A 27,261-nucleotide genomic window follows, 5' to 3' on the forward strand; every position below is an offset into this window, starting at 1 on the left:
TAGGGTGGCAGGTTTCAAAAAATGTGTTTTAGCAATTGTGAAAAACTGTAATTACAGTGAACTAAATGCTGTGTATATACTGTGCATAAATGCACTCACAGTATATGAATGAGTGAATGAGCCACTTTCACTTTATTTTTGAGATTTTTGTCTATTTCCGCTTGCTATGTATAAGAAGGATTGGTAAGGAAGCAGTGATGTCACATCATTTATCTGAGGCCTTCATATCTATGTGTAAAGAAGCTATTAACCAGACGGAAACATTCAGCTGAAGATTAGGTTTTGTCTGAAGATTAGGGAAATTGCACTGTGCGCGTCACATCACAAGATGGACCATATTGTCATGTATACTGTGTGTATGTTTGTGTGTGTGTGTGTGTGTGTGTGTGTGTGTGTGTGTGTGTGTGTGTGTGTGTGTGTGTGTGTGTGTGTGTTTACTTCTATGTTTCACATGTCTGTGCTTCAATATTTGTGTTATTGCAGGTAAAGTGTGTGTGTGTGTGTGTGTGTGTGTGTGTGTGTGTGTGTGTGTGTGTGTGTGTGTGTGTGTGTGTGTGCGTGTGTGTGTGTGTGTGTTTGTGTCCGTTTGATGTGACAGTAATGGAGCAGCTTTGGCAGGCAGCACCGGTGACATTCCAATAAAACAAAAGTGCCTCGGCCTGGAATATCGAGCCCTTTCCCGGAACGTTCCATCTGCTTGGTGTAACAAGAGGCAATGGTTCCCTAATCTGACATATTCCTGTCACTAGTGGAGCTTGCGGTTGCGAGTCTAATTCCTTGTCTGAGAAACCACATTGAAGTCAAAACAGACCCAATCCAATTCATTACATTAATATCTGTAACAAACAGTTCTTCATTTCAGAGAGTGCTATTAAATGTTAAGAACTGACAATCTGAAAATGAATGAATGCTCAGCTGCTTTTAAGAAAATGTATTTCAAACTCAACAGCATGAGCCAAGACTGGGAAATAATAAAGAATGAAATAAGGCTATATCTTGCTGATGATACAGTTTGGCCCTGGACAGAAATAAAATGAGACATCGAATGCTTTTTCCCACTCAAGGAATCTGTTGATAGATGCATTTCTATAAACAGGATGAGCATATGATCAAATTTAACATGTCAGGGAGATTTGCTTTTTTCACCGGTAAAGGTTTCAGTAATCTACATACTGTAAGTCTTGTGAAGTCAAAGCTAATACCTGAACTAGGGGAAAAGTACAGCAATCATTTGTCAAATCTGTGTGCTGTCAGAATGTTCCAGTCGCATTACTAGAATCACTTAGTCCTGACTCCAAAAGAACAAAATATCACACACACACACACCAATGAACAAAAGTGTGTGCTGACAGATTAAATATACCTTGAATTTTGAGTCACCACCTTGCATTCACTAAGACTAACGTCAGAGCATTTTCATTCATGCAGTCTCTTACGTACACCTGGTCCCAGAGGACTACAAATTCTGAGCAGCAATACGAGAACTCGTTCAGTTCTAAACGACATCAGCAGTGGGCTAACCACATGAAGTGCATTAACCCACCCACTCGTCAAGAGCATAGTACTGTTATGACACCGAGTGTTTCCTACTGCTGCTCAGGGTCGTGTGTGCGTTGGCTGAACAATGGGGGCTGTGTCTGTCGGGTGGGACAGGGTGGGGCGGTGCGGTTCACGCACGACCTCACGAGCGCCCAATTTCAACCGTCCAGTCGAGAGGGAGATGGGCCACATGAAAGTCAGCGATCTGATAAGCAACTGAAAGTCAAGGTCCTTGAAATGTCGACCTGATCGTCCTGTGAAAAGACCTTACAGCACGCAGGAGCTGATTTCTGCCCAGCCCACAAAAACAGAACAAAGACATCACCAACTTTAAGGACTTTGCTTTGTTTCTGCACATCAGTGATATGGTGTGTCCCGACTCCCTTATGCCAATATTTTCATGAGCTCTGGATCACTGCAAAGAAACGGCATTTTACAACTATAAACAGCCCTGTTTATATCAACGACCAGCTCCCTGGACTTTGACGTCACAACTGACCTATCATCATTCATACAGCATCTGATCCTATTAATCCAATTGTGAGGGAGGCGTGAGTCAGTTTCTGAGTGACATAAGGAACTGAAAGAATGACCTCAACACCCTTCCTGGGCTACCAAATTTAAATCACTACAGGCTGTGTGTATGTGTGTGTGTGTGTGTGTGTCTGTGTATGTGTGTGTGTGTGTGTGTATGTGTGTGTGTGTGTGTGTGTGTGTGTGTGTGTGTGTGTGTGTGTGTGTTTGAGCTGTCTAAGCCCATTGAGAGAAGATGTAAAAGAGGAGGAGAGAACCAGGTTCTTACTGGCTATAGGGCTGCATGGGCCGTTGCAGGTCCATGAAGCCCTGCTGGGAGTACGCCCAGGGAGGTCCACGGGAATATGACTGGCCCTGGGAAAGAGCAGAGAGGAGGACATACATTAACCTGACCCTCGCCAGATGAATTTCATTCCGCTATAGCTCCGCCTAGCTTCACTCACATCCATCTGGGACCTCTTCCATTGAGAGTGATTTCTGCAACCGACTTTATGGTTCAGCCAATCAGGACGCAGGGCGGGAGTTTCATAGATGTGACATAGCGTAGAAGCGACAGCGTAGAAGCGAGAATGACGGACAAGTGGCTTATTCAATCATATGCAAGCATTTTTTGATTAGGCCCAGCCTTCTGAAGCAACACTTCAATGGATTGGTTCCAGATGGATGAGTGGAGCTAGGCGGAGCGAAATTCGTCTGGCTAGGGTCAGGTTAGACATACATTAGAATAAAGGTATAGTTTGCAATTCTGGTAAAAAGGCTGTTGATATTTGAGCCCTTCAAGGTATTGTACTGCCTATAGATCACCGTACAAAAACCACTGAGGTTAATGCTAGCTAACTAGCTAGTGGAAGAATGATACTAAGATATGTTAGGCGACGTTAACATTAATGTAGTAAAAATAGGCTATAGTAGTTGGTTAATGGCCATTTTCATCTTGGGATTTAACAGGGAACCTGTGCCCACATTGTTGGCTTATTAGCCTACATTACGTTGAGCTGTTGCAAACGCGAGAGACGTCCTATAGGCTACTGTTGATGAAATATACCCCCGTTTTCTAGCCTCTCTGGGTACCTGCTATCGGTATTACACGCCCCCCATGCACAACATTTGAACATGATTATACGTCAGGGTTTTTTGAGGAAATAAACTCCATAAATAACTATTAATTTGTCATTTTATGCCTCCTCCCTGTTGTTTGCTATGGAGTTGTTCGAGCTGATGTCCGAGCCAGTTGAGGCTGGACTGTCATTGGCTCATCTGCGTTCTAAGGGTGGCGCTTAGCGACTGGTCAATTAGCTTCCACTATGATCAATGGAACTGGCTACACCAGACGTGATAGCGGCGCGTACATTAGAAAAAAAATAGATCAATCTTCTAAAATAGTTTTTACGCATTGTGAATGGAGTGCTTTAGTTAAAGCCACTTTGTTTATTTCTTACTGACACGTCCTGAATCATGTAAGAATATTGTCATCCAAACTCATGGACTATACCTTTAAGGCTGGAAAAATAAGACTAAATGCATCACCCAACATGTTAATGTTACATGGCATGTTGCCAACATGGCAAATACACAATAGCCTGTTTAACTAACTATCAGCTAGGCAGATAACAGATGGTAATGAAAGAAAAATTCCCTGCCCTAAATAACCCTGCATCAGTGGCGGAGATAATGTGTCATAAAAATGGCATCCAGCCACTCAGTTTACAACTTCCTCAAAAAACTTTCCCACTTTTACAGACCAACCACAACTGACATTAAGACATTAAATAAAAACCCTCTAACAGGTGATTTGACGCTGTTGAAAGTTATTTAGTTGAAAGTTTTTGTCAATTAGAAATTGTTCAGTTGTACATTTTAGATTTCTTTAATTACATTTTTAAACATATCATATTTCACAATGTTTGTCTAATTTCGTCATTTTGTCTTCCTCATTAAATTCACAGTACCTAAGAAAAGGATATGATCTCATAGGAAATCCCCTGAGCTGATGCAAATTAGACATTAATATCATTTTCAAACAGAGCTTCTGGCGTCAGCCGCTGGAGCCATTGTGAGGTATCATACCATAGCAAGGCTAGTCTGTTAACGCACAGTGCTACGCTGCCCTGCCACCACACGTCAATTTTGTGACTTATAAGCCCTGTGGCGTTCGCGCACACACACACACAGCACATGGCCACACTCTCCTATGTACCATGACAGAGGATGGCTGTGGTTACTGAAATGGTTAGTCTCAAAAGCTAACCGTCCGCTTATCAGCTTGGAAAAAAGGCAGGCAGCATTACTTCTTTTCTCTTTGTGGTTAAGAATTGTCCGTTTACAGTCAAACTCGGAAAGTGTAACCAACCACTGTCACATTAACTGCAAGTCATATGACAATTACAGACAAGATGGAAAAAATATATGTAACTATAGATGGGAGTATTACTTCCTGAATCCCTGTACATTGAAATGAGTATTTACAAGAAATGGTTCTTGGGCAAATAGTGCTTGCAAGAGATGTTCTCTAGCGTGCCGTGCTGTAAAGAAGTAAAATTAAGGTGTAGGCTTTAAACAGCTGTTATGAGCAGTTAGAGTTATTGTGTGAGGGATGTGAAGGACACGTCTGAACAGCACGAAAACGGATAGTGCAGATAGACAAGAATATTAATTTCATAAGAAAACTTCTATGTAAAACGTATATCTATAGATACTGTATTCACATATTCGCCTTTATTGGATAAAAAGTATTTCATTCTTTCTGCACATGCAAATGGTCACAGAGGGGGTGTGGATGACACAGCAGATTCACTATCAGAGATAGTAAAAAAAAAAGTGATACTTAGAAAAAATTGAAAGCTTCAAAGTGTACACTTTTATGCTAACCGCTGTTGGATCTTCTTCTGTGCAAACTATCTTTACATACTACACTTCTGTGCCCTGCAGCAGTATTGGGCAGTGGTCTGCATGGAGTGCCTGGTGCTGAGAGTGAGTGGCTGGGAGGCGACTTACCCCGAGGGTGGGGGTGGTAAGGCCGTACATGCCCATGTCCAGCTGCGGTTCCTCTGGGTGCAGGTGGTTCTCCGTGTCCATAGCCGGATGCTGGGAGGACAGGGAGGGCATCAGGTAGTCAGCTGCTGACTCATCACCACCGCTGCCTACACAACACGACCCCAGAGCACAGACTAGTACCACAGGATCGCCATGACCTGCACACACACAGAAAGACAAAACATAAACACAAACACACACAAACTATGAAACATTTATACACAAATATTGTTTAAAGATAGAGAGGGAGATAGAGGAACAATTGCAGCACAACATGTAGAAATATGAGGGCGGATTGCTCAGTGTAGTCCAGTCATTCTGTTTCCATGGCACCTCAGAGGGTTTCTAGAACCGCTCCCAATGAAACATGATATCAACACATTCACTGGAATTTCAAGGAAATTTACAACAAGCAAATTTCAGTGAACTTCAAGTGGCTGGCCTCATATCCTCATCAGTTGAATCATGTTATATGATCATCATATCACAACATAGGAGAGCCAGCCATAAAAAATGGTCTCAACACTTTATTTCAATAATCATCAAGAAATAATCACAGTATGGACAAAACTATTGCTGACAATGCATATCCCATGCTGTGCATGTCACCATCACCTCTAGCCGCAACATGAAATGAGGTTAAACATTTAATTTATTGGAAAGGAAAATCTGAAAAAATATTTTTTGGTTCAATGTATCAAATTTGATCAAGTTGTCACTTTCTGCAATATGCTTATTTTTATAACATGTTAACATTATAATTATATTATGTTACAATTTCATATCACATCATTTGATCATTCTCTAATTATACTTTAAAGTATTATACTAGTTCTGCTTTGCTGTAATTCAACTTCTAACAATGTGAATCAAATGTTTGCTTGTAAAGCTATGCTTTCAGAGAAGCTTGCCCAACACTCAATAATGTATCTGTGCTAAATAATCACTTATCCATTTAACTAGCATGCACCCTGTTCTTGAAAGACATCAGGCTATCTGAGCATGTTTGGCTACATTTGGGAACACAGTGTGCTAATTCTGAAATTACATTATTTTTTACTACCTAACTAAGAACTGTGGTTTTGATGTCCCTTCTTAAACATGGAAGGAATTGGGGCAAAGGCCACTTCACAGAGTCTCAGTGATGCATAAATTCTCAGTGCTTCAGACTTGGAAGAGCGAGTTTGGGAGCTAGAATGATTGGTGGTGAGGGAGATATAGGGCACTGTGGCTGAATGTTAACTATGCCCTGGCTGCCTCCGTGCCCCCTCTTGTCCCTTACACCTCACACCATACCGCCAGTGAGTACGCTGGGCAGGGGGACGCCTCACGAGCCGCCAGTGGCGCCGTACACCGTACATCATCGCCGTCACTCACGTTAATGTCTCACCTCCCCGTTAACCTTTCCACTCATCTGCCCACCACACAGCCTCTGCCAGCGCTGGGCAAACGGCAGACATGTTGGCAGCCATATACGTAGATGGGCGGTGGGGGGGGGTAGGCAGGGTTGTGAGTCAGTCCACAAGGCAGGAGGTGGCGGAGGGTGAAGCGGTTCAGGCACAGGGTCTCATAAGCGAACCTTTGTGCAACCTGGCTCCTTGGAGGTGGGACGTGAGGCTGCTCCTGCGGGCATTAGCAAAGCCCAGCAGCGAAAATGGAGCTCCCATGAATGGTGGTGGTGAGGCGGGGGCATGAATGGAGGCCTTGTGAGGACCCCATGGGCAGGCCTAAGCACGCGGGGGAGGAGAGGACAGTGGAGGGGGGAGGGTCAGCCAGCTGCTCCAGAGACCAGACCAGCCAGGTCAGCAAGATGCATATCATCGCTCCTGCTGCTTCTAAATGAAATTACACAACAATTGTCTGTGCGTTGGGTCGGGCCGGAGAAATTCCCAGAATCCATTTAGATTGCACAGCGCGAAAGGCACGGACGCTGTGCAAATAGTGGGAAATCAGTTTGACTGTTTGGGCTGACTTCATCTGTGTGATATGCTGGTTAGCGTGGCTGGGCTGCAGACGGCGTTCCACAGACTCCCTCCCCAGCTTCCCAGCAGGCCTCTGCCCTTGGGCTTTTTTTCCCTCTCTCTCTCTTTCCTTTTTTTTTTCCCTCTTGCATATCAGTCTGGAATCAAAGCGCTTCCCAGATACCGCGGCAGCCGCCGGCGCAGCCTCCTAGCAACCTGAGGTGTCCGTCACATCCCTCTCCCGCCTCGCCTGCCCTTCTTGTCTCCACAGAGACAATCAATACTGATCATTATTGGGCTCCCAAATATCCTCTTCCTGTAAAGCGTCATTATCATTACTGGGAAACGTTGGGGAAAAAGCTAGTCGGCAGAGAGAGAGAGAGAGAGAGAGAGAGAGAGAGAGAGAGAGAGAGAGCATGCTACAATTATAGTGGCTCCTTTTTTTCTTCACTCAGCACAAAAGCACACAATGACCCTATCTACTCTTCCAGCATGCTTCCCTCTTAAATCAACACCCGTGATGCTTTTACTACCAACAACAGGCTACTCCTGAGACAAAAAGAAGCAGTTTACTGTACTGTCCCATTCACAAACAAGGGAAAGTGGGATATGGGCTATTTGTAGGGTGACCAATCACATCTACGTCGATGTCCATAAGGTTAGAAAGTCCTATTTGAACTGACCATTCCAGTAGCAAAGACAGCATTCACCCCAGCAACCACTGGACAGTGTTCACTCCACCACTGTGACTTCCATTGCACGCGGGATTCTGGTGGTGCTGCCGGAGGGTGGGTGGGTGGCTGGTGGTGGGTGACCACGCGCTCCACCCTGCCTCCACCCTGACACTCATCCCGCCCGGCCCAAACAGGCCTGCTTCTGGGTGGTCCTCCTCCTCATGCGCTAATCCAACATAAGTGGCCAGCGATTAGTTCACGAAGTCAGCTGGTGTGACCTCGGCCACAGCCTGATGCCAGAGGTGTGTTTGTGTGTGTGTGTGTGTCGCCTGACAGTCCCAACTGCTTGTTTTTCAACAGAGCCACAAAACACCTCTGGACTTTTATAGGTACAATATATTAATTAATTCAACTGTACTTGATGAAAAGGTACTTTTAATGGAGGTGATACACAGTGTAATAACTTAATTATATCCTCTCCATTCCAGTAATAACAGTACGTAATTGTAGTAATTAAATATCATTATGTGTTTACGTAATAAATATTTACAGACTTCTTGCCACTGGGAATAGAATCATCTCCTGTGAATTATTATCATAATCTATAACAATTTATTTTTACCTGTGAGGGTCTTTTGATTGTATTTCACGAATTGATCATGATCTATATGAACTCACATTTCAAGGAAATGATCATTAAAAATGAAGCACACATGCACAGCACACACACCAATTCTGCCTAATTGTGCAACAGTGAGCTGGAAGCGATGAGCGTGATTCTGCAGGAAGGGCCTGGGGAGAAGAGCATCACGAGCCAGCAGGAGGCACCCACGGACGAGAGAGAAGCACGCGGGAGTCATCTGGGTGAGTGTGTGTGACTCCCGTAATGGCCTCCTCAACAGGCCACAGCCTGATGGTCACAGGGAGAACCACATGGAGAACCACATCGACCCACACCCAGAGCCAGAGGAAACCAACAGGCAGAGGAGGAGGAGGCTGGGGGGCTCTCCAAACATAAACACTGCTAATGAGAACTGCTTTCTACTTTCCACAAAATGTCTATTAATGGTGTAAGAACATAATGTTTATGCAGTACCACAATCTTTTGGACGTTTGTTTTGATAGCACAAAAATAATTGTGTTTAACACATTATTAACTGCATTCGTTTAAGAAGGTCAGACTTTTTTGTTTTGCGGAGGTGTCTCCTCTAACGGTACTGGGAAAATCCTTCAGCAGATTTGCTCACTTCACTCACTTCACTTCGCAGAATAATCATCTGTATGAATGACTGTATGAATCTGTTTGAACCCCTCTTTCAAAATGGGAAGGGTAGAGCGAAGATATCATTCACATGCACTGATGTTGGCTACACAACTCAGACAAAACTGATTCAACATTAGCTGCCATTAAATTCATCGCCTTAGGCCTTTTCCTCTGACACAGCTTAATTACAGCTAACAAATGACAACACTGGCTACCCCCGATGCCCTGACACGCACCTGGCCACAGCAGACCATAATAGTTTAATTGGGTTATGAAATATTTATGAAAGGAGTGGTGCGCCTTGATGGAACCCAAAGACACTGCTGCCATTCACAGTGTTGTGCAGTATTTATGGGACATCTGAACACATACACACACACACACACTTCTCATTGAAGAGGCAAGGACTGGGGAGTTGTGACGAAAATCATGACAGAATGGAAAACCAGGGGAGCAGCAGGAGAGAGGATCAAACAGGGGAAGCAGAAGGAGGCCTGACAGTTGTGTCTAAATCCCACCCAAGCAGCCGCTTATCCACCGTCATTAAACGCTCTGTCAGAGCTAAGAGGAAAGTATGGTCTCATGCAACATACACTTGGTAATAGCCACATTGCTCAAACACACTACTACATTAGGTTGAGAGGATGTTTGTGGTTCAGTTATATCTCTTTGTTGAGCTTCTACCAACTGCAATTTATCAGGCTTTGTCTTTCCAAGAACGCCAACAACCGTCAAACTCTGCAAGATGGAGAGTGTGTGACTGTGACCTATGATCTATGGGGCATACTCTAAAAGAGGAAGAATTATGCAAGTTGAGTATACCGATTTTCTGTAGTGAATATGGTCACATATTCATGGTCCTGGGTTATGTGTCAGAATGCTAGATGTCACAGAGAACTGTCCAGCTGCATGGAAAATGTTCCCATGAGCTGACAAAATTTTTGTCTTTGAGGTCTGTATGTAGTGAGTCATACAAAGTAAATATAGGGAGATTGACAAGTCTGCACATTTATACACTCTTCCAGTAGGAAATTGACTTGCAACAAAGAATTAAGACAATGTGTGAGAACTGAGTATTTCCTATTAATCTACATACTATGTTTCTGTGAAATCATGGGTTCTATATTTACTCTCTCTCTCTCTCTCTCACACACACACAACCACACACACACACACGCACACACACACACACGCGTGAATGACCGGACACTGGGCAGATGTGCGGTCTGCTGCGTTACAGCTGGTGTCTGTGTGTGACTCTCCAGAAACCCTCTCTCTCTCTCTCTCTCTCTCTCTCTCTCTCTCTGATGTCACAGCTTGGCTCCCAAAACTCAAACAATCTACACTGGATTCATCTAAAGCCCTGAAGACCAATGATAACACGACTTTTCATTTGGTTGTCTGGATGCTCCGGACAGATGGCTTACTGTATCAGCACCCACGTCTGATGACAAGCGCAGAAAAAACGACCAAAGCCACAGGGTGATAGCCTGTGTGTGTTCCTTTAAAAGGCTACGTGGGGAAGCGCAGGAAAACTACATCCTGAGCTCCAGTGATTGCACAACAGTTCAGCATCTTGCACTGATAAGGTTTCCTAATGTTCTGACGCAGCCAGCTGCTCTCAATGCTGAAAAATGCCTTCTGGCCACGAAGACAAGGATAGTCATCTCAGCAGAGGAGTGCACTGAATAGCATGATGTGAAAACAGGAACACTTAGTTAAGAGTAACGTCAAGAGGGTTGGGATAGAGGGCAGGTCAGAGGGGGGGTCAGAAGTGTCTTTGGCACTGTAAGTGGGCAAGTGCTGCATGAACTGATGGGAAGAACATTGGCTTTCCTTCTAGAACCATCCCCCAAACTTCACAAAAGCACCAATCACGTTTGCTGTTTTCTAGTCGAGTCTGCCATGTTAAGTTTGTTAATTTCACCTTCACAAGACAAAGGGTAAGATTAAACGTTCCAGACCTGTTGTATGTTACAAACTCAATTGTTCCCACTCACACAGTTATTCTTGTCACAATGTACATCTGGCCCTACAAGATTAGTTGAGTTGATATAAAGTATAAAGAAAATGGTCAAGAATTACTTCCAGGCAACAGATACTATTTGTAAGTGAGTAAGTAAGTAAGTAAGTGTTGTTATAACACAATAATACTTAATTATTAATTGAATAATAATTATTAAATTTTGGGGTTATACTGCTGGTTGTTTGAGACACTGTACTGTTTCAGACAGAATGGAAATTTCTACTTTCCAGGACACATTATGGACATAATAGACAGAAGACACATCCATGGCCCACGTGATGCAAATGATTGCTGTTGTGGACAAGTCTGCCTTTGTCTAGTTGTTATGTTTGTACAGAGATAGGCCTAATAGAGTTCCCACAGGGATACATTTCTCCAGACTACAGGCCTGTCTGAGTGACGAATGCGATCTGTTCTTTTTCTCAGGATAACTGCTGAGTTATTGCAAAGAAAATGCTAGACTTTTAACTTTGGAAGCCCTTAGGAATAATCATACCCGATGGCAATGTTTCTGTATTGACACCATAAACTTAACAAACTGCCAGAGAGGCAAAGGTTAGCTCACTTTCCCTTCAACACAGAACAGGCAGAATGGCGTTCTGAGGCCATGGCAAAATTCCAGTTATTGTTTTTCTCAAAAACGTCCTGTTGCCGTCTACAAATAGTGCAACGCACTCTGGGCGAACCTAACCTGCCACAGGAAGATATGCGCCAACACTATTAGCAAAAACAGACCGTAACATTAAAAAACTATTTAACTATAACATGCCATTTTGGCAGATGAACCCCATATCATTTCAGAGTATACATAAAGCCACAAGAAAATGGACCCAGCAAGATTCTGAGCAGTGCTATTGACAGGACAAACACCAGCTCAAGTTTGAGCTACAGCATAAAAAAAGTAAATGACTAGACTTGAGTCCTCAAAACATAACTGATGTCGTAAGACCATGGTCATGGTTGCAACATAACATAAACAATAAACCGACATGCGTAAGTGAATTGAAAATGATTTTTCCAGCCCACACGCATAGTCCAACAACCCCTTCGTAATGGCCTACTCATTGCCCTCCACAGCTAGTCCTGTCCCAGACCACCACCCCCAGCATTCAGTGTTTCCACTGGAAGCCTTAGTCACCTCTGACATTTGGAGGCTTTGCTGGAAAATGCCTCTCCTGTTTGGTTGTGACTGGCTGTGAGGGGTGGTCGACTCTGGACAGGCCCGACGTGGGAAACCTGGGGGTGGTGGCGATGTAAACGGCATTCTGTGCTGGACTCTCAGCAGCACACAAACAAGGCCTGATGCTCACTGAACAACCGTGTACATATATGTGTGAAGCAAGCCCAGCGCAATGAGCGAGCTACCTGCAGGGGGAAATGCATGAAACTCTTCTACCTGAGAACGGTCACATATTTAGTCTTGTCTGCCTCAACAGGGAGGAGTTGAAGCAGAGTAATCAAGGATCTTTGGTCTAACTGTCAATTAGACTGCATATATCAGTTGCAACAGTTAATACTTCCCACATTCAAAAAATGGGGAATACTGTAAGGTTTCAAATGTTAAGACCACCTTTTGTGTGCGTGTGTGTGTGTGTGTGTGTGTGTCATTCTAACCTGCGTGACCCTCTCACTACCTGAATTTGTCCCGCTGAGATCACCCCTGCCAAAATGGTTCACACCACTAATCACTCGTGAAACCCCTTTATTTACCCATAGTGGTGCAGTCCGGTTTCCCACGAGAACCTAGGAAGTTTACACAGAATTTCAACAACTTCAATGGTGGTGAATAAACGGTATAAGGAAATGTAAGTTTTAAATAATACATTTGTTTATTAGTTAAAACATTTTTAACAGTCAGTGTGTACATTTGCATTTCTTGATACCAGGCACAGTTTATAGCCATAATGAGATGAAAATGACAATGCAGAGTTGACAATGCACAGATGAAGATGACAATGCAATTGGTTTCAGTATTTTGTGTTGAACATCACGCATTTAATGTGTTGCCAAGTAAAAATGCAACAACAAAGGCATGAAGATTGTAATTAATCTATGGCAAATCGTGGTTAATAACATCATGAATAGTAAACCAGAAATATAAAGTCTGGCAAACCGTACAAATTGATAATGACAATGATGTAGCCTAATGACAAACACCAAAAGTAATAGTGGCAGCAAATGGCTAGTTGCGCACTGTGTGCGCACCACGGCTCAGTCCAAGAAATTGAAGTAAATGGATCGACCCATGGATCTGCTCAATGATCCAGCTATTTTGTCAATATCGGGGCGATATCCGATCTTAACATCGGATTGACGCACCCCTATACATAATTGCAAAAGGGGTCCTCGACTGTTGTAGAAAGAAATGATTGGTATTTAATGCAATATCTACATTGCCCATTATCAGCAACAATTCATCCAATGTTACAAAGGCACATTCTGTTTATTAATCTGTTTATTAATCATTTTAAAAGGCTACAAGGAAAACATTGGAGAAACCCTTTTGCAATTATGTAAGCACATAATGTAATCTGAAAACTGCTGCCCTGATTAAAAAACAATGCAACTGATCTCAGCTGGTATTCTGGTCATAATGGGGTGGAATGGAAATGTCTAAGTGACCCCAAACTTTTGAACGGTAGTGTAAGTACCACGTACCATAAGTACCATATGTCTTGAGATTTCAGTAATCCATAGGGTTGAGGAAGTGGGGATTCTCTGCTATGCTGCAAGAGCAAGATGCTCTGGAGACAGATATGCTTGCTGTACCTCTCTCCTATGAATGACCTGTGACATTTAGACCCTTCACCCTTGCACTTTAAAACATGGTTTAGTGAGGGTCCAGAGATATAAGCAGCAAACATGGTTGGAGTCCTCTTTTAGCAACATGCCTAACATGAAACTCAACAGCTGAGGGCTACTGTAATATCTGCAACTGCAACCACAAAGACTGACATTGAAGGGAGGAACTAAACAATGTACAGTATGCATCTTATATTCATATTGGATGCTCCACAGCCATTGTAAATACAGAAATAAAAGTATTGTTTTGCTAAACCTAATCAACGTTTTTTTTATTTTAGAGGTTTCTTCTGCTCAACAGCATTGCATCTTTCAAATAGCACATTTTAATAATGAACGTAAATGTAAAACTAAAATAGCCTTTCAAGGTCCTCTTTGAAACAAAGAATTGGATTCAATACTTCTGCTTTCAAACAGTACTGCTCTACACAGCCCTTCCACTTCCACAGGATAATTCAGTCATAAATGTGTCCTTCTAGTGACCAGTACATGCTTGATAGACTAAAGGACACTATACACAAGGACTAGACTAGAGAAATATTGACAACGCTGCAACAATAGCCAGGGCCTCTCTCCCTAAAATAGAAAAAAAAGAAACAACAGTCCTCCTACTGTTCATGTTTAATACATGAACCATTACCTAATGAAGGCCAGGTTCCAGGAATGCTGGGAACAGCGCGCGCCGTCACCCATCATCACAGACTGCCCACCTCCAGCACAGAGGCAGCTGCTCCGCTCCAAACACACTGCCCATCTCCAACCACTCCCCCCCTCAGCCAATCAGCCTGACGGGCTGCCGCTGCTGGTAGTGGTGGGGGGGTGGAGGCACAAATGAGATTTATCACTGGATGAGATGGGAGGGAGGCGGGGTGGCGACTGGCGAGGAGAGGAGAGGCGAGACACACGCAGACCCTGAGTCAGAGCAGGGAGGGCAAAGAGAGCGGCAGCGGCAGCGGCGGGAGCTGTGGGCAGCCTGGCACTCAACAACAGAGCCCTGTCACTGCCAGGGGTGCCAGCACAGCAGCAGGCTGAGTGGGCACACTGTTGAGATGAGGACGGGCCAGGGCAGAGGGGAGGGGAGGGGAGGGGAGGGGGCCACCAACAACAGCCCACTGGCTTCTTAAGCGAAAACATGACCCCATATTTCATTTCACATCAGAATGCAGGCCGGATGACTACAGTGTGTCTCTGGAGAAATAGCACACACCAGAGGACACATGAATGCCCCCGGGTAGTCTGCGTCTTCTGTACAGTGCCACCTCATTCCATCACTGTAAGATCAACTCTTAGTTATCACAAAAGAACGAGTGAGTTGTTAACCATCTCATGTACAGACTGTTGCCAACGGAGGAAAGACTCATTCGGCTTGACAGTATAATACTAAACAGCCTGTCTCTAGATAATATAACCCCTTCAGCTAATGAAACAAGAGTAAATTTAACAGATGGACTGAAAAGGAGGCCCCAAAAGCACAAAAGTATCAACCTAAAGAAATTCCTTGACTGAGAAATAAAAAGGAAATAGTTGAATACCTTCTCACAAAGGGGAGTACCTCTATTTCACAAGTTATTTTAGGGCTTGTGGGATTTTGTGGTGAACAATCTAATCAATGGAAATCGCCTGAGCCTATTCTGTTTTTACATTCCAGACATACTGTCTGAACAGACCATCTTCCCAGTTTTTAATTGTTTGTAATAGGCTGGGTTAAAATACAATTATACACACACAATTACACACACACGCACACACACACACACACATAATTTAAGATAATATCAAGAATGGTCAACCCTGGCACAGATAAAGCTCAGACTCTTGTACAACGATGCCTCATTATATTGGATAGAAAGCTGAACCACAAATGGACAATAGTTTTACATGACTTTGCGCAAATACCATTGGCTTACACATCTTACGTGTAAAATGACCACAGTTATTCTAAAGAATAAGGAAATCGGAAATCAGGAAATAGACACACAAAGACACACACACATACACAACCATACACAGACACGCACTTCATGCGTCAGATGGCAATGACGTAATAGCCTATGCATTACCGGTGAACTGCCGAAACTAGAAAGCCATGTGTGTAAGGTATAACTGCCTAAAACGTTTTCAAACTAGCCTTACTATATATTGAAATCATTTACTTAATTATACTAAGTTCGGGAAATGATATAGTTACTGATAGGATAAACACGCTGTCTGACATTTTACTTAATCAATCTTCCAGAGCGAACCTAAGACTGAAGTCAAAGTCTTCAACATTGATTGTTACATTGTTGTTATTACATTATCATTATTGTGATACAACTATATCTGTGATACAACTGACATATCAATAGATTGCTTGTGTTTTTCTCCTATATGAGTACAGGTGAGTTAGGCTAACATTGGTCAAACTGTTCCTGAAGTTAACAAAAGCACTCGTGATAACCTGTGAAATATGTGACAAAGAAAATAGATTATTTGGGCTAGTTTTGGTCCGCTGACAGTACTATATTCCTGAATTTCCGCGTAAAACAGTGCGTAAAGCGTTACTGGTTTGCTTTTCAAGACACCGTCTATCTTTCGCTTTCACTACACAGCTTCGCGCTCTGTCGGTCCCTAGCTGTCAGGATTACAAGAACTGCCTTGTGGCTGATTAGACTCCCGTTAAGAACTTTAGAGACCAACTAGTGTTAAAATACTGTTTGAGTTAGACACATACCTTGAAGATTTACAAAATCCAAGACTTAGATGGCGTGACTGCGTAAGATTTCTCCACCACTCCTGTTGGCTATTGAGAAGGGTACTAACACTCAGTGCTGTTTTCCTCACTTCCTCATAGACGAGGCCATTTTGAACTGAAAGGAGATATTTCCGCAGTTGTCATGCTCCCCAAACTTGACATGTCAAGACGAATACAAGTTAGTCTATTTAGTCCGATGACGTTCTCATGAACAGACCTATTACATTCTGAACAGCATACTTTGGCACACTCCAGTATCATCAGTAATGTCACCCAGTTCATTCAGAAGTGCAACAGACAGAAAAAGAGAACTCGATCTATCAACTTTATAAAAAGTATTAAATTTTAGATACATTCACTTAACTGAAGCCCACTTAACAGTTATCTTCATGGATAAATCCTATAAGGTTTAAATAAATTAATAAATACATAGGCCTACAACACCTGACTGACATCTTTGAAAACCGTATAATTATTTATGTTATGATTTACATAGGCATTAATTGCAGGTAAGGCTCCTCAAAATAAGTAACTTTTTTGCTCTCTTAATGTTGCCTTACTTTCAAAAACCGTTCAAGTTTAGAATGCTAATTATTATTAAAGTAGGCCTAGTGAGATAGAAATAGGCAGGCTATGGCACTGGTATCTGGTTAAGGGGAGGCACCTTTCAGGTGTATAGAAATGGTTTAATACACAAGTCAAGTCTTGCACAGATGAAGGGCGGTCAAATGTGACCGATTGACAAATTTTCTCTCAAAAATATTGTTAACTTATTCTGACTACACATTCAACACATTTTCATAACAATGTGGGTGTTTTAGAAAAGTTGTAGAATACCATGGCACTCATCTTCTTTGTAGTTAAAATGCCTTTATTTTAATGGGCACAACATAATTAAAACACTTTGGTATTCTACAACTTTTCTAAAATGAACTAAGCCTGTCACCAAAGAGCACCACCTTTACAAAGTTTCGACAAAGTTCCTGGTAGCACTCCAACTGGACTTGAATGTGGGTGTTTTATTTAACTTTAGAACACCCATGTGTATTCCCGGTCCAAAATGACCGGCCATTAGAAATGAATGGGTGAGAAAATGGTCAGTGTATAAAAGTGAGTCCAGGCACATACCTATTGATCAAATGGACTGTATGTATGCTTCTGTAGCCTATATTAAACACACACACACACACACACACACACACACACACACACACACACACACACACACACACACACACACACACACACCCTGTTTGGGCCTACTACCTGTCCCACTACATGAACAAACTTCCAAAACACAATAGACACGAGTGAAATACTTGGGCAAACTCTTCTCATATAGCACCCCCTATTGGGCATCAGGAAATATTGGAACAAAAATGAAAATGCAAAAATGCAAAACAATCTGAATCTACTGTATAGGTTTAAATAAGAAAAATGTTAAGATGTATATTTTTGCACTATTGAGTAGGCTATAGTTTCTTGAAAACTACTAATGGTTAAAAAACAAGAAACAATTGCAACATCTAATCCATGAAACTATTTATGACATTTACGGCATTTCAACAGTCACGTTGACGTGAAAGCTGGTGGACTAAAACTAATGCTAGTTACATAAATCTGTGACAGAGTAATTATATAACATGGCAAAAAGCCCTATTGTCTGTTTCTTTTATTTTCCAGTAGTAATGATGTCTACAGTAGCTCAGATGCAATTGCCATTTCGCCCAGACGACGGATGGTGAGCAGTTTCTGCTTGAGATTTTTCAGAAGATTTTAAGTTATACTTGTAGTTAGTTATAGATGTAGGCCTACACTTGTCTTTTATCATTATTGACGCCATAGTTAAACAGTGAATAAAAGAAAAAAACAGATAGCCAGAAAAAAAAATAATCAAGAGTTTATTTCTGACTGGAATTATAGCTAGCCTACAGTTTGTGATTTTATGATCCCGGGTTGCATCATGCATCTTTTCAGAAAATCTGAGCAACTGTGGAGTGGAAAGGTGTCTCTTCTCAAAAGATCACGGCCTCCTCGTCACCAGTGCAATGGCGCAGGATATATGCATATTTCTATTTTCTTTGACCGCGTTCGCCGTCCTCTATATAATGAACAATGTCCCCGCGTTTCAGGAGTGAGTATCTATCTATCTATCTATCTATCTATCTATCTATCTATCTGTCTGTCTGTCAATCTAAAAGTTGTTCATCTAGGCCTAGACTATTATCTGAGAATGACCATTCAATATTTTTTATATTATTTACTTTTGCCAGAGGAGGGCGCTCGGCATTCGTTCGATCTCGCCTTGATTAAAATGTTTCTTGGTCATTTCAAAGGATAACAGTATCTGGGTATACTTTCTGTAGATAATCATTTATATTGTTTCGTTTTTTTTCATAGGCTATATGCACTAGGAAAGACTACCCTGATATTATTATGTTTATTATGCTGTATATGACTATTCTACCATGCTTGTGAAGCAAACACAGTTTTGCCACAGATGCTACAAAACAATTTCATGAAAATGGCAGGGAGTTTTTTGGAGTCAGTTTCCATACAGCAAGTTCTGTATGTCAGTCATGAATGTGGGTTCATTGTAAGCTTTCACATCTTTGCGTCATGTCCTCCGGTGCTCTGGGTGTTGGGATAATAATCACCTCCTCCATCTACCAATTCATCTCTGCTCACTAATTTAAATTTGTGAAGGGAATGTTCAACACACACACACACAGATAGAAACTAATTGGAAAAGAAAATGAGGTGGAAAATCTAAGGGAGATTATTTTTTAAAGAAATAACAATATGTTTAGAGATTGTTCTTTTTCAGCCTCCTAGAGGATTCTTCAATAACTTGTTGTAACATACAGGCCAATGGTGGTGCTGGAGATAGGAGTGGGAGTGCTTATAGCTGTGTTCTTCTTGGTGTACCTGGCTACCCGCCTCAACCCACCAAAAGATGTTTTCTTCTATGGTAAGACCCACTTGTGAATTCATTCATGTCTCCCACTGATAACATTCATACAGGCGAAAGACTATTGTTATTCAACATAAGTATAAGGTTTGCTTTGTGCAACAATATATCTGAGAAATCAATTACATTTCTAAGTTTCTTGGCTGGTTATAGAATGTCACAGAATCATGATGAATTGCCTGCATTGTTCATTCACAACGGAAATCCGATTTCCTCATCAAAATCAGTGGTAATCCTGGCCCCAGACTGCCAATTATAGGAATCTGAAATTCACATTCTTCGCATAAACACCACCGTGGCTCTCATTCAGTGTGACACTAACGATGAAATTTAATCACCTATTTGCTCTCGGTCTACAGACTCCATGCCCTGGGCATGTGAGAGTTGATTTCAAGGCCACCAGAATCCCCTCAGATCTTATTGTTACCCTCTGTGATGGTGGTGAATGATAATGTATTTCTCTCTGTGGTGGTTGGTTGGCTAAAGCAAACCCTTACAGGGGATTACAGGGAGAGAAAGAGAGGGAGAGAGAGAGAGAGACGTCTATCACTCTGTATGCATATAACAGATAGATGTAGAGAAAATAGAGGGGAGGGTCTTCTGTATACTAGATGGGTAGAACGATGATCACTAGCCTCGAATATAATGGCATAAAGAACTCTCACCATATCTATCGACTGGATCACCACATGCAACCCTATACATCCTCACGGATAAACAAGACAATTAGAAAAATGAAACAATTGACAAATATTTGCTTAGTTGTTTCTTACTGTAGTATATTAGCCAGGCAACAGTTACCAATTGTTCCACTCTTGCCTGTTCTCAGGAAGGCCTATTTGTCTTTGTTAGATGTCCCATACCACTCATTATGTGTATCTGAGAATCTCTACAGTATAATCATGGCACTGAGGGTGCAGTTTGTCGATGAGATGTGCCCTTTTGCCAGATCTTCGCTCTGAATGCCAAAGAAAAACTAAATTTACAACTTCCAGAATGAATCTCTTTCAAACTGTCCTGCTCGCAGACATCATTATCTCCCACCGCAGGGAGAGAAATCAATAACTGGTTTGCGGGAGATGTTTTGAATTTAGAGGCAAGAAGAAGGTTATGATGCTGAGCTACTTGAGAGGTAAATGAATGGAATTGCTGTGGGCAAACATCGCAGACGTATGCCCCAGGCATTAGTCTCATCTTACAGATGGAATCGGTCTATTCTATAGTTCTAAACTGCTTGTAATTCTGTAGTTCCAAAGAACAAAGCAGATTGTGTAATTACACAGAGACTGATGTCTTTGCCAGGCAAGACTGAAGTGAAAATTGAATGCATTGAATGATGGTAATGGCTGTTTCTTCAGAGCTGTTAAATGTGAGATTTATGGGGAAGGTCCACCACTACCCTGCAGTTTAATTTGGGTTAAATTAGAAATGAATAAAGATAGGAATGGGATAAGATAGGGTATGAAACACACACACACACACACACACACACACACACACACACACACACACAGACAGACAGAGAGAGAGAGAGGCACTCACACCACTTGTTAACCAGGACATGAGCAGAGCTTTCATCCTATAAATGCTTCGTTTGTCAGAGCCTTGATTGAATTATGCAAATGGAACAATTTACCATTTTCCAGACTGACAGTACACTTTGGCTCCCAAGCAGCCTTTAACACACACAGCTTTAGTGTGGAATGGCTTTGGTGCATACTTAAGTACTTGTTTCTTCTCAGTGTTTGCTGAGTTTTCCTTCACGTGCATCATTGACCTGGTGAGTGCCATGGAGTACGATGGCTTCGCCTCAGGATTCATGGAGTTTTACCAAAAGACGGTATGGTGACCTCACATGCACTAATATAATGCACCTCATATGTGGTTTTACACAATTATCAATGGTTAATTATCTTGTGTGTAAACATAATAAATTATGCATGCGTGGTTGCCTGCATGGTGGTTGTAATGACATTTGTGCCACCACAGGGGGAGCCATACCTCGGCACCAGCTATGCTATTATGATGTGCTACTGGGATGGCATTGCACACTTCCTCATGTATCTGGTCATGGTGCGACGCATGTCCAAGAAGTAAATGCACCATCACGGCTGTGCAGGCTTTGTTTACCATTCAATCAAATGCGCTTCATACAAAGACATGAAAGGAATGATTATGAAGTGAATGAGATATTTGAATAAATCTGCAACATTAGACAGAGTAACTGATCTTTCAGAAATGAATTGATGAATACCACCCGAATACCTGAATGTATGTGTAAGATGTCCCCTTTATGTGTCCCGCACAGAAAGCCATACCGCAACCTGGGGCTATTTTGGGCAGGCTCTTTGGTGGGCAACATGGTCGTGTTTGTGGCTGGCATTGTCGTAGGTGAGGCCCCTGCACACAGTCTTTCCCCGGAGACAGACTTACCTAATGAAACATCTGTGCTAGTCTGTATCATACAGGTTTCCAGCAGAAAGCACTAAAATGCACTCAGAGCTTAAATAATGAAGAAGCGGACCAACAGCAAACACACAATATAAAGCATCTGGACCAGTGTTCTGCAGTCAGCACACTTAAGTTCCATAGGGAATGCACATTAAGTTAATAAAAGGCAATAAGGGTTTAAAACAGTAAACAATGCCTCTTCAGGTGCATTTGTTTTTCTTTGTGTTTCATGTGCTTACATGTACAGTTTAGTGAACTGAAGTGTGAAAATAAATGTCACCCTATTGTAAATATTCTCAGGTAAATATGGCTTGGAGCTCCGGCCTGCCTTTTGGCTCAACATGCCCTTCCTCTTAGTACCTATGTGGGGGGCAGTGTCCTTCTTCAGAAGGCCAAGGGATCCTACTGCCATTACGCTGGCTAAGGTAGGGAGTTTCAGCATCATTGAAGGATTAATTACTTGGCCTGGATTAGTAGATGCTGTGAAAGAATTTGATAATAAGAGGCAGTGTTATAGCTGTTTTTACAGGACTGTAGTTCAACTCTGTTGGCTGTGCTGAAGCTCAAGTGAGGGGGATAAACCGATGATAATGACTCGCTTTATTTCCGTAGTGGTTTTTGAACAATAGTCTACACACTATTGTTGGATAATCACTAGAGGACTAAAAACAACAAAAGATGAAAATCTCCCAAAAGATGAAAATCTCCAGAAAGATGAACTTTAAACTACTAAATACTAAAAGAATGCTGAATGATTGCATCTTTTTTGTAGATAGAGAGAAAGCACAAAGTATCCCTGCTGTGGCGGCCCCTAGACATGCTACTAGTCATTGGTCTGTGTGCGGCTATGGCCTTCACCCTCTTCAGGGGTCTGGTGAGTCTCTGCTGAAGAACCAACAAAATCTGATCTGGCCTCTCTTGTCATAATTCTTACATTGCAGGGGTTTTCCTTTTTAATGGTACAGAATTGCTGGTGTTTTCCTGGTGTTATCATTTGTCTCCTACAGTATTTTATTTATTTATTTTGGTATTTTGGGGTATCTGAATGCATGATGCAATTATTAACTTCTCCACTTGATGCAATACATACTTTGCTTCTACCATCCTCTATGTGAACAAATTTTCAAAATAAACATGCAGCTTGCTAATGCTAACGATTAAAGATGGTTATTTTACACCCTGATAGAGAGAAACTATACAATTTGAGGCAACACAATACAAATAGATTTTCACTCAAAACACAAAATCAATGACTGAATATTAATTCCTGAATATTCTCTAACAAAGTCTGAACATCATATAATTGTTCTTACGTATTCTATTCTCCAGGTTGTTCTCGGCTGCCCACTGGAGGTATTCACTTCCTACACAACCTTATATGAGCCATATCTGAATGATCCAGTTGCATACCCAAAAGTGATGGTAAGACCAGTCTCACCACTCACTCACACTTCATATGTCTTACACGCTATTGCTACAAATAAAATAAAACAAGGAACTGACTGAGCTTGCCACTGTATAATTAGAGGAAAGAAATGCCATCTAATAAACAACCCCATCAGTGGCAGTGGAGGCGGCAGCAGCAGCACATCTCTCTAAGTCTACTCTACCCATTCATTTCCCCTTCTGTTTGCTTTTATGGCACTCATTATCAGTCCATTATTCATCATTACCACACAGTGAAGCAGCCCAAAGCCCACTGCGCACCACGGTCCCTCTTGTTTTCCGCAGGTGAAGAGGGCAGACCTAACTGGCTGCAGCTAGCTCCTGCATGGCTTTGGTGTATGTATATGGAGGAGGGTTTCGTTTGTTTTGTCTAGGTTTTTAGCCTGGTCAATAGGTTATCAAAAGTCCTTGTTCTGGCCTCGGTCCAGCCACAATAGTGAAGCATTGATCTGGTTGGACCTGCACTGTGAGAACTTGATAAGCTAATCTTTCCCCAGAGTCCTGACTGAGCCATCCATCAGCCTGACGGAGGAGACCGAGAAAGAGGAGGGGGGGTTGGGTGGGAGGAGAAAAGGAGAGGGAGAGAGGGAGTGGGGGTTGGGGGAGAGACAGAAAGACAGACAGACAGAGTGAAAGAGAGAGAGACAGAGAAAGACAGGGAGAGGGAAGGCAAGAGGAGAGGGATAGAGAGAGAGTTTGTTTAGTGTACGTGCAAATGTGTATGTGTGTTGTTGACACATGCGTCTCAAATAGAACCATAGATTATGTGGGCTGGCACTTTTATTTTGAGTCGCTAAGAATGTTTGCACAAGATGCTGCTGCTCTGGCTACAAAAGACCTTTAAAATCCTTGATAGTGACAGATGACAGACAGATGACTTGGCCAGCGCTTCAAAGACCCTCCTCCGCCGAGACTGAAGGCACATTTAACAGGCTCAGACTTACTCCAGGCCTTTCATTAAGATTCATCACAAATGCACACAAGTAATTCTTCAAATGAATAACACTATTTCATTACTGGGACAATACGAACAGCCATGCCTCAGTGAATCACTATGTGATTTTCACTGAGAGGCTTTGATACAATCCTCTGATGGTAGGGACATTTGGGGTATATATTGTTATTCATGTTTTTCTCTCTGTATGTGCGAAGCAGCAAAGAGAAGGGCAAAGACTAACAAAAGTCCCATAATGGCGGACAGACTTGATCAATAAACTGCCAACACTATAACATCACCATCTGCCCACATACACCCTTATGGGTGAACAGTGAGGAGATGGAGATGTTTTTTGTTGGAAAATGACAGCCATCTGGATCAGTTCAGATTACTATCCTTTGACTTAGGAATCAGCATGGGCTTGCCTTTTGCACCGCCTGCGCATGCAGTCTGGGCGCGGGTGTTCACTGCAGGTGGCTCTGCTGCTATCTGTATTCTGTGGATGCACCTGGACAGGGCGGAACAGTGATATCCCCAGAGGGAAGGGAGGCAGGAAGTCGAGCTGCCTCTTTGTGTGGCTCAGAAGTTCAGGGTCGCGGGGGGGGTGGGGAGTGGTGGTAGGGGCAAGTGCGCTGACACTTCACACACACAAACTCAGATCTAGCCTCTCTGGGATGCGGCCCCCGTGCAGATGCTGTGTTTCCTGTTCTACGCGCTGCCACTGCTGGGGTCCTTTGTGTACGGGCTCTGGACACCTGGGTGCACCTGGATGCTGGACTGGACGGTGTTCGTCGCTGGAGCAATGACCCAGGTACGCAAGCACCATATCTCAACGGGGAAGTAAGGTAAATAAGTGCTGGAAGTTACACAAAGGTTATAACTCATATACTTTTAAGTGGACAGCAGGCCAAAAGGTTTATAGCACCTTGTATGTCTGAGCGCTATGGCTATTTTTGCTGTAGTGCTACATCATGGCAACAACAGCCATTAATCAAATATTTCATATACATACATTGCGTTTCCCTTTACATAATGTACTCATGTCGGGCCAATTCTCTTGAGGTCTTGGGGTGTTTGATACAGTATGGCAGGGGCTCCGGGCTGAATCCAGGAAGTGCCTGGGGTGAGGGTTGTGGAGAGAGTGAGCCATCAAACAAGGCCCAGATCAAAGCTGCGCCCTGCTGAAGCCCATCTAGCTATCTCTCTCCCTCTCGGCATGGGAGTGGAGCTGCCATGGGATTCAGCATTTTTAATCAAAGGATGCTATCGAAGAGAGCAGCTTTACGTTTCAGCTGTGACCTGAGCTGGGCTACTGATGGCCAGCTGCTGACTCCTGCGAATGTGGCAGAACCTCAAAGCATTGTGTTCCCACCTTTTGTTTTGTTAAAAACACAGAGAATATATATTAATTAATGTATAGCATAGTAATAATGATGATAAATATGTTCACTTTTTAATTTTTTCATGCAATTTTATTAGTATGATTCTGTTGTTAATTCAATTAAAATGTAATAAAAGATTAACACAAGTTGAGATTAACAATATGAATATGTCTCTACAGCAGTGGAGCAGAAACAAACTGATCACTCTCTAGCTTCTTCTTTCTCAGATGGGCATGTTCTTATGGACCCTTTCAAGAGAGTTCCATTATCAGCATCATAGTTGGCCCCACAAGACTTCCTTTTTAACATTCCATATGTTATCTTAATGCAGAGGAAGTAGATTGGGGCCCAAATAGAACGTTCAAGCATTGTTTTTGTTTTTATTGATGAAAGGGTCTATAGCAGACTCATGTTCTAACTGTTTCCCCCACAGTGCCAGTGGTCCCATATTGGGGCCTCGCTTCACCCTCGCACCGCCGACATGTACCACATCCCTCCGTCATCCCTGGTCCCGGTGCTCCTGGCCAACGTGATGTACACCGCGGTGCCTCTGCTGCTGGCCAAGCGCTGCACCAGCAACCCCGCCTTCTTCATGTCCGCCACGGCACTCACACAGTCCAACAATGAGAAAAAAGTCAATTAAACTTGAATTGAAGTGTGTGTACATGTGGAGGCATGTGGTGTGTGTCAGTGCTTTGCCCAGTGTCGATAGAACTCACGCATCAGGAGAACTCCTCCGTGTGTCACCCAGCTCCCAGACAATCAGTACAACTGACCAGGAGATGTCTCGCATCGCTGGACATCTATCTCTGTAGTTCGCCTGAGAGGTATCATAAGTATCATAAAATAGATTATGGGCAATACATGTGAAATTGAACTGGTTTCAAAACCTCATCTACCTCTGCTACATTTCTTTGAGCGATAAGGCAGTGAGCTGGATTGTCTACACAAACAAAAACTTGACCTTGAGTTTGCCAACAACAATGAACGTCTATTTGGCGATTAGTTGATTGATGTCTACTGCTCACAACAAAGTGCCCTTGCCACAGAAGAAATCCTTCAAATATACCCACTCATCTGTGAGAAATCTGGTTGTAAAAGAATGCAATGTTATGCTGTATGCAAGCCTCTATTCTTCTTTCAGTACACCATTCTAACAATATAAAGCTATGAACTGGGGCCCTCAAAATATTCTCTTGTAAATGACATATGAGTAATACACATAAGGTCATACACAGATATGTATATAGATGTGATGTTTATCATTACATCATGAATAGTAAATACAACTATTTGTTTTAAAACTATCAGTCAATTTTTCATGGATTAAGTTTAACAGCTTTCCAAAGAAGAACTTAATTAAGAATATCATAAGAAGAAATTAATATATATGCAATCATAATAAATATATTATTTAAATAGACTTTGTGAGTAATACTGAGGTCTAGAAACTGAAGTCATGGATAGTAGAGACATCAAATGTAAATGATGACCATTTCCTCTGGCT

The 27,261-nt window shown here is 42.4% G+C and overlaps 2 protein-coding genes and 1 long non-coding RNA gene across 5 annotated transcripts in view; 2 read left to right on the plus strand and 1 right to left on the minus strand.

Annotated features, from left to right (window-relative positions):
* si:ch73-63e15.2 (protein strawberry notch homolog 2) overlaps positions 1-16,693 on the minus strand; it is a 57,843-nt gene extending 41,150 nt beyond the window's left edge. For 2 of the 3 annotated variants that reach the window (XM_042057379.1, XM_042057380.1), the window contains exons 1-3: positions 16,547-16,693; positions 5,068-5,264; positions 2,342-2,427 (exon numbers count right to left, since the gene is read on the minus strand). In XM_042057379.1, coding sequence (XP_041913313.1) covers positions 2,342-2,427; positions 5,068-5,178 — 197 coding nt within the window. In that variant the 5' untranslated portion in view covers positions 5,179-5,264; positions 16,547-16,693. The remainder of the gene's footprint in view (positions 1-2,341; positions 2,428-5,067; positions 5,265-16,546) is intronic. The other variant, XM_042057383.1, reaches the window with a different exon arrangement.
* Positions 16,694-17,544: 851 nt separating this feature from the next.
* LOC121724887 overlaps positions 17,545-27,261 on the plus strand; it is a 178,772-nt gene continuing 169,055 nt past the window's right edge. Inside the window, exon 1 of the long non-coding RNA XR_006035325.1 lies at positions 17,545-17,577. This is a non-coding gene — a long non-coding RNA (uncharacterized LOC121724887). The remainder of the gene's footprint in view (positions 17,578-27,261) is intronic.
* On the plus strand, positions 18,251-26,819 carry tm6sf2 (transmembrane 6 superfamily member 2). Its single transcript, XM_042111763.1, has 11 exons — positions 18,251-18,308; positions 18,545-18,701; positions 19,435-19,538; positions 21,281-21,378; positions 21,528-21,631; positions 21,847-21,929; positions 22,290-22,414; positions 22,762-22,863; positions 23,319-23,411; positions 25,064-25,183; positions 26,188-26,819. Exons 2-11 carry the CDS (start codon positions 18,616-18,618, stop codon positions 26,395-26,397), a joined length of 1,125 nt encoding a protein of 374 aa, XP_041967697.1. The 5' UTR covers positions 18,251-18,308; positions 18,545-18,615; the 3' UTR covers positions 26,398-26,819.

This window comes from Alosa sapidissima, chromosome 12, assembly GCF_018492685.1.
Source record: "Alosa sapidissima isolate fAloSap1 chromosome 12, fAloSap1.pri, whole genome shotgun sequence".
NCBI lineage: Eukaryota > Metazoa > Chordata > Actinopteri > Clupeiformes > Clupeidae > Alosa > Alosa sapidissima.

Excerpts from the sequence above, each read along its gene's own strand:
- tm6sf2 (XM_042111763.1), top strand. The coding sequence starts at position 18,616 with ATGGCGCAGGATATATGCATATTTCTATTTTCTTTGACCGCGTTCGCC. Across the intron at positions 18,702-19,434 it reads AATGTCCCCGCGTTTCAGGA|GCCAATGGTGGTGCTGGAGA; the intron begins GTGAGTATCTAT and ends TGTAACATACAG. Across the intron at positions 22,415-22,761 it reads CTGCCATTACGCTGGCTAAG|ATAGAGAGAAAGCACAAAGT; the intron begins GTAGGGAGTTTC and ends TCTTTTTTGTAG.